The following is an 8,144-nucleotide window of genomic DNA, read 5'->3' as shown; positions in this document are numbered from 1 at the left end:
ACGTAGATGTGTTCAGGGCGGGACTTTTATCAGACAGCTGCAGTTTGGTGGAGATTGAACAAAGCAGACTGAAGTTACGACAACTTCCTGTTTCATGGCAAAACGTCGACATTCGACGCTGAGCCACGGACACGCCGTTCAACGTACGGCAACAAATGATGAAAGTTTGAATCGTGATGGTCTTTAGATTGGGCTGATCAAATCTGAAGTCGTTACAGTTACTGTTACTGTTATAGTTACAGTTACAGTTACTGCAGCTCACAAAGACTTTAAGTGTATTATTCATATTTGTTTCACTGTATTAGCAGTATTTATATTATATACTTTACTTCCTGCTTTGGCAACATGTTTGTTTAAAACATCACAACAATAAAGTCAATTAAACTGACAAACACACACTCACACACACACACACACAGTAAATAAATTATGAATCAATGCTAAGCTGCTAATGAATGATGGAAGCAGATGTTTCCAATTCAATATTTTAATCAATGTTTCATCCTCACAATCTCCTGTCTGCACACACACACACAGATAAACACTGAGGCACACACACACGTGCACACACACACACACTCATACCAAGGCTACTCTGGGGTCGGGAGAGGCCCGGTGCTCGGGATAAAAGTCACAACTTGCCTTGAGAGTACGAACAGTATTTGATCATTTTCATGCTTTGATACATTAAATAAGCTATTTAGCTATATATATATACAATCTCAGCGCCATCAGCTGAGACTAAAAATGAGTCATCGTATCAAAGTATCAAGTATCAAAACATAAGCAATGCCAGATGTGAGACAACGGCTTCAAAGTGATTATTTTAGTGCTTTATGAGAGACACATGAGAGACTTTACCGATTATTTTATCACCAGAGTCATTTAAGGACAACCCAAAATATATATAGGCTTACATGTGTGTACACAATGTATTTACTGGCAGATGCAGTGTAACAACACAGATGTTTTTTTTACTAAATAAACTGTGGCACGTGTTTTTCTACTACTGAGTCTGTAAGTGTGTGTGTGTGTGTGTGGAGGGACACACACTCTCCTGCTGCACGCACACACACGCTGACACAAAGTGTGATCTCTGAGGCGTTGGCAACACACCACATGCCAATAAAGCATGTTGAAGTTAATTGAAAGAGATTTTTTCTTTTTGTACTTATGTGTTGTAGCATTATAAAGGGTAGGACTATTTAAAGAAGCTGTGTTTGGTTTTATTGCAGGCTTTCACCCAGACAGTTAATATCTGACTGACAAAACTGACTGATCTCTGGAAAAGTGCATTTAGTTTTGCAATAAAAAGTAAGTGAAAGAGGAGAACTGATAGAAAGAGATGCTGACTACAAGGGACAAAGAAACACTGTATTGTGTGGCCGTTCTGGAGACGCTCTACTAGTATTTCCTCAACAACAAAAATCGCGAGAAATAACACTAAATGTTCATGCCAAGTAAGCGGCCTGAAAGGGGGCTCCTCCGGTTGGCTTCCCTGTGTTTCCTGTGTGGTCCGCTCAAAGGGTTAAAGCCCAAAGTGAACTGAATTGTAAGAAGTTGGTTTCCAAGGGAAACTGTTCGCACCGTTCCAGCTGAGGCGGGACAAACCAACTGCCTGACACGGAGGGGGTAGGGGTGATTCAGTACAATCACGAATTAATGCCGCACCGTAGCGCTTTTTTAAACACGAGCATACATCTATGCGCGTGTTGTTTTGCGTCTAAAAGGATAATAGTAAAATAGCTCGCCATTGAGTGTGTTTTTTTTTAAATATAAGATGTATATTATCGCTCGCCGCCACCCCTCCTGTACAGCTACAGTGCCGGGGTCCCTGCCAAGTCGGTTTGAAAAGAGCAGACAAAGGCTTTGAGCTCAGGACGCCCCTCTCTCTCTCTCTCACTCTGCCTACAAAGCCAACCTAGCTCTATCTCCTCCGCTCTTATATCATGGAAATGTTTTTTAATAGGTGGCGTTAAAGAGAGCGCTGGCTTTATTTTCACTTTCTCGTCCTGAAATGTACGACCGTCTGGATCCCCGCTCGGCCGAGAGAGGACGGCTTTTTGTAGGTATAATACAAGGAAGCGTCGTCTGAGAGAGGGAGAGAGAGGGGGAAGGATTGACGCTTTTTCCTCCTCTCCTCCTCCTTCTTCCTTTTCGCCCCCCTCTCCTCCTCTTTTTGGCGGAGAGAGGGGTTGAGGCAGGAATAAACGCTTTTTTTTTTGTTTGTTTCTTCTTCTTCTTCTTCTTTTTTAAATGCATTTGAATCCTACTGCGCAACCAGACCGGATCACGTGGGGTTTGGAGAGAGTTGGATCGATTTCGCACAGTTCAATGTGAGAAAAAGAGAGAGAAACAAACAACTCCTTTTTTTTTTTTTACTTCTGTGGATAACTGGGACTGTTTCTGATTAACTTTTGCATAATTGCAAGAGAAAGAGGGGGGGTGGGTGTGTTTGAGTTGGTTCTTTCTTTTTTCAGCCTTGGAGGTGTGGAGTATTAATTCTTATATGCCTGGGGTTTGAAAAACAATGGAGACGCACATTTCGTGCCTCTTCCCGGAAATTTTGGCCATGATTTTCAGCTATCTGGACGTGAGGGACAAAGGCAGGGTAGCCCAAGTGTGTATCGCTTGGAGGGACGCATCCTACCACAAGTCAGTGTGGAGGGGGGTGGAGGCCAAGCTGCACCTCCGCCGGGCCAATCCCTCCCTGTTCCCCAGCCTCCAGGCCAGGGGCATCCGGAGGGTCCAGATCCTGTCCCTGCGCCGCAGCTTGAGCTACGTGATCCAGGGAATGCCTAACATCGAGTCCCTCAATCTGTCTGGCTGCTACAACCTGACGGATAACGGGCTGGGTCATGCATTTGTGCAGGAGATCCCATCGCTGAGGGTTTTGAACCTGAGTCTGTGCAAGCAGATCACAGACTCCAGTCTTGGCAGGATAGCTCAGTATCTGAAGAACCTGGAGGTGCTGGAGCTTGGTGGCTGCAGCAACATCACCAACACTGGGCTCCTGTTGATAGCCTGGGGCCTCCACAGGCTCAAGAGCCTCAATCTGAGGTCCTGCCGGCATGTCTCGGACGTGGGGATTGGACATTTGGCGGGGATGACCCGCAGCGCGGCGGAGGGCTGCTTGAACCTGGAGTACCTGACTCTCCAGGACTGTCAGAAACTGACGGACCTGTCACTCAAACACATTTCCAAGGGGCTGACCAAGCTCCGGGTACTGAACCTGAGCTTCTGCGGGGGCATCTCAGACGCAGGGATGATCCACCTCTCCCACATGGCCTCCCTGTGGAGCCTCAACCTGCGCTCCTGTGACAACATCAGCGACACGGGGACCATGCACCTCGCCATGGGCACCCTGAGGCTCTCCGGGCTTGACGTTTCCTTCTGCGATAAGATAGGGGACCAGACCCTGGCGTACATTGCCCAGGGGCTGTACCAGCTCAAGTCTCTGTCCCTGTGCTCGTGTCACATCTCGGACGACGGGATAAACCGGATGGTGAGGCAGATGCACGAGCTGAGGACCCTGAACATTGGACAGTGTGTGCGCATCACGGACAAAGGGCTGGAGCTCATAGCCGACCACCTGACCCAGCTGGCGGGCATCGACCTGTATGGATGTACCAAGATCACCAAGAGGGGACTGGAGAGGATCACACAGCTCCCCTGCCTTAAAGTGTTGAACCTGGGACTCTGGCAGATGACAGAGAGTGAGAAAGTGAGGTGATTGGAAATGTTTTTTTGTTTTTTGTTCTTTTTTTTTTTTGTTTTTGGATGGGGACAGAGAGGGGGGGCATGAGGATCAGGAGGAGGGGGAATAGATGGGAGGGTGAATTTCTTTTCTTATTTAAAAAAAAGAGAGAGAAAACGTCCCCTTTTCCCTCCTGTGTGCTTGTGCAAGGTGTGCTTCTCCCATGTGATCACGGTTTTATGTTCAAATGTTTCTTTTTTTTGTTTTTCTTTCTGTCGGCCTTGCAGGATTTCAATTAGTGTTTTTGATTACGGCTTAATATTCGGCCTGGTAGGAAGCAATTAAAACTTTACTTTTGTTGTGAGCCTCACGAAAATCCCTGTTAACCATTGTTTTGATCTCATATTGAGTTTTAATTAATGTCTCATAAATTCTGACATTGGACTGGAACAACTTCAATGCAAATCAGCAAAAAGTGTCATTAGAGAAATCTGCTTTTACCGACACTCGCTTCCAGAATATTCTTTAAAGTGAAACTCGCATCCATCCAAACTTGCACCCACTAAAAAGCAAGGTGAGGTTTTAAAACTTTTATTTTTCCTTTTAAACATTTTCTTTTCTTTTATGTTTTTTTACAGTGAGTCTGGATTCACAACTAATCTCCGCTACAGCCATCACGCCTAAAAACATTTGGCTACCTCGTATGTGGTTGTTTTCAAAAGGGTGTATACTGTTAAAAAGAAAAAAGGAAAAAAAAAAAACCAGAAGGAAAGCGAGAATGAGAGACTGGGAGAAAATGTGCCTAAAGGGACTGTGTCTGCCCCCTCCCCCCATCCCCTCCCTCCCTCCCTCCATGAGCAGAGCTGGAGAAAGGAGAACAGGACACAATCTTAACTACCTTTGTTAATTTACCCTCATAAACAGCAACAATTTCCCGCTGAGAGACAGAGAGAAGAAGGGAGAGCCGAGCTGTAAAGTACATTCAGATTTCAAGAGAGCGACGCTTTTATGCAAAAAAAAAAACACAAAACAAAACATAAACCCGCTTGTGTGCAAGAGCTTTTTTAAAATTGTTTGTTTTTTTTCCTTTTTTTAAGGGATAAAGTCCGACTTTAACGCCCTTTAGAGACAGGTTGTGGTGAAGCTTTGACGAATATAAAGGAGACACGATTATCAGCTTACCCTTAGAATAAATACCTATAGTCATCCTATCATAATCCTATAGTGATATAGGATTATTACAGGGCTACAGAGCGAGATAACACAGATATAAAGGTATGATCCGGTCATTATTAAACACAATATACGTCCATGAGAGTGTGTTATAGGAATATTGGGTGTTTTTTGTAAGGGATGCTGGCACAAAACAAATGTCAGAGGATGTTTTTCAGAGCGTCGTACTTCAAATTGAAGTGATTTCTATATCTTATACCCTTTATTGATCGAAACGAATCAGGTTTTTTGTCTCATGGCTTTATTTTCCCACGTTAATGCCAACACAGGTCGCATTCATATTCATGTTGCTCTCACCGGTAAGAGCAAAGGAGAGAAGAGGAGGGTAGGGATATCTTTTTTTTTTTTTTTCTCCATCTCACCCTGAATAAAAATACCCTGAATCCATTTTGAGACATGCTTAGAATAAGGAGCAATCGATTATTTCTCTCTCTCTCTCTCTTCCTCTCTCTTTCTCTCCATCTCGGGTTACAAGCGGAATGCATCTCTCCCTCTCCCCATCTCTCTCTCTCTTTCTTTTCGCACACACACACACACACATGCACACGCGCGCACGCACACGGGGGCCTGTGTGTGTGCGCGCTTTAATGTAATGCAATGACCTGCTAGAAAAATTAATATACGGATGTGCGTCCTGCTGAAAAAGCTGTGTGTTTGAAAATAAAAAAGATGTACTGTATATTATGTGTTTGTAAAGAAGAAAAAAAATGCAGAATCCCAAAATTAAATTGTTTTATATTCTTACGGTTAAAACAATTAAAGATATTTATATAATGAACGAAAAAGAGCGGTGTGGACTACTTTTGTATAGGTGTAGCATTTTATTGTTGTCACCATGTATGTTTTTTTGTTTTGAACAAATGTGTTAAAAATGTCAGTTTCCACAAGCTAATTTGACATTGTTTATTCCCACAAGAAAGTCAGCACTGCTATGGTCTTTTCCTACAATAATATTGTCCATTTAATTCAATATGGGCTTTTTCATTTGAATGAATTTGCTCCTAATAACCCACCCACACATTTCTGAGTATTGTCCCTGATCAGTCCAGTCCTGCTTCTCAAAAGGGCTGAAAAAAATCTGTTGTGTTGTTTTATTATTTACGAGGAGATTCAAAATGGATGCTTGCCGTCTTGATTTGGCTGTAGTGCCTGTGTAATTAATTATCACCAGGGCGTTTATTATAGGAAGCTGTTCTACCCTGCTGATTTTTTTAATCATCAACGTCTGTTTTTCATCCTCAAATGCAGTGAGGAAGGAAGGGAAAAGAAATGTTTTCAAGCTCAACTGGTAGGGCAGTTGAGTTTTCACATTTAAGTCTCAAGGTTTCAGTGCGCACAAGGGGGGTTTTAGGGGTTCTGTTTGGTGGATTTCATGGTTGAAATGGAAGGTTTTGGGTATTAGTTTTGGTTATTTTTGCAGTGTTTTATTTCACATGTGGCAGAGCCCCTGTCTGTGTGGCTGCATGTGCGGAGTAATGAGATCTAAAGTTGGTTAGAGCAGATTTCCCTCTTTCTGCTTTCCATCAGGACGTGTCCTGTGTGTGAAGTGACACCCCACACACACACACACACACACACACACACACACAGAGAGAGGGTTGCCAGACCAGTCAGTAGCCATTGTCTGTCTTTAGAAGTTAGGAAGGCAGGTTTTGGTGGGGGATTTTTTTTTCTCTTCTTTTCCTCTCTTTCTCCTCCTCTTGTTCAGTCACGCATACCAGATCCTAGACCAGGCAGGAGACCCCCCCCTTACACACACTCCTCCCTTGCTCCCCCCCCCCCACAACCACACACACACACACACACACACACACTTTTTAGCATTCCACACCATCATTCAAAGCATTTAAGCATTCCCTCTCTCCTGACTCTCTGTCCATGGGGATTTGGGGATAAAGGCCAGCAGAGGGATTGTTGACCACAGGGACAGAGAGAGAGACAGAAAGAAAGAGGACACACATAGAGAGAGAGAGAGAATGTCAGTGTTTGCTGTTTCTTAAGTTTGCTTTAGCTGGCCTTTGGTCTTGCGCAATAACACTGCAATGAGTGCACACTGAGATGTGAAAGATTTGTCTGTGACATTTTGTGCCGCTTTATCCCGGAAACATCTTAAAATCCGTCTGAAAAACCCACAGAAAGAATAATCTGTAGACTTAACAGTTGAGCTACGGACTCTCTGTTGCATGTATTTTGCATTTATACATTTTGTGCCTTGTGACAATTCCCAGCAATCGCAGTTAATCTGAATGTGAGTTGGTTTGGACGAATCCTGAATGCTGCAGCAAGGCAACAAAAGAAACAAGTAAAGTAAAAAAGAAAGAGGTGTGACATTGTAATAAATTGTAGCTTGAATGCTGATAAATGAACAGGGAGGCGTACAACATAACTGATTGTTCCTTTATCATTTGACATTTGGGTCTGCAGACCTTTCCCAACAGATACAGGAGACTTACCGTGACAAGGTCAGATCATGCATTTCTACTGAAAGGTCTGCAGGCTGAAATGAAGACTGACAAAGATACAATCAGCTGCATTCAAATGATAATGTGATACTTTATTAATCCCCATAGGGAAAATCTCTTTTTGTCTGCCACCCTCCACAGGGAGGTCAGAGGTCAGGCTCAGCTCCAGAAACCCACTGCTGGGGCTGCTGGGGATTCGGTGTCTTGCTCAAGGACACATCAGCAGGGTGGAGGGATGTCATATTTTTACATTGGGTCACCTTGCCTCCCTGCCTTCCCTTGCTGTTCATTTGTGAGTCCTTGGAGGCGGTGCAGGCCACCTGTGAAGCACCAATTTTAAAAGACTGAAGTTCTTTTTCCGATGAAACAAGTCCCCCGAACAATCTGTGAGGGGAATGCAAACTCGCCCTTTATTGTATAAGTTGCAGTCTCAATTTGCATTTTGAATGGAGAGAGCAGAGTGTGAATTAAGCTCTGGAGTTTCACTGCTGGGTGTTCAGCATTATGTAGTTACAGAACATGATATATCACTCTATTGTATAGGGAGCACCCTCACTTTGCATTGTATGAAATGAACTGCGGACTAAGGACTGAACATAGGTGCTACTATTACACAAAAAGATCATTTGCAAGAGAAATATCACCGCAGATCACCAGAAACCCTATTCTGTGTTCGAAAAAGGCTACGCTCCCCTAGTATGTGGTGGCAGAACGTTTTGTACTTCCATCCTCTTTAGCATAGTTCTGCTTCC

At 43.7% G+C, this 8,144-nt stretch overlaps 2 protein-coding genes across 2 annotated transcripts in view; one reads left to right on the top strand and one right to left on the bottom strand.

Moving 5' to 3' along the window:
- The window catches only part of wnt5b (wingless-type MMTV integration site family, member 5b), a 76,234-nt gene that overhangs the window by 28,472 nt on the left and 39,618 nt on the right, over window positions 1-8,144 (bottom strand). The window lies entirely within an intron of this gene.
- On the top strand, window positions 2,451-5,687 carry fbxl14b (F-box and leucine-rich repeat protein 14b). The gene has a single exon (XM_035677675.1). It carries the CDS (start codon window positions 2,531-2,533, stop codon window positions 3,731-3,733), a length of 1,203 nt encoding a protein of 400 aa, XP_035533568.1. The 5' UTR covers window positions 2,451-2,530; the 3' UTR covers window positions 3,734-5,687.

This window comes from Morone saxatilis, unplaced genomic scaffold (genome assembly GCF_004916995.1).
Source record: "Morone saxatilis isolate NCDOM2014 unplaced genomic scaffold, NCSU_SB_2.0 Contig10, whole genome shotgun sequence".
NCBI lineage: Eukaryota > Metazoa > Chordata > Actinopteri > Moronidae > Morone > Morone saxatilis.
Note: the sequence above shows the minus strand (reverse complement) of the source record. Positions and strands in the feature narration are given on the sequence as shown.

Excerpts from the sequence above, each read along its gene's own strand:
- fbxl14b (XM_035677675.1), top strand. The coding sequence starts at position 2,531 with ATGGAGACGCACATTTCGTGCCTCTTCCCGGAAATTTTGGCCATGATT.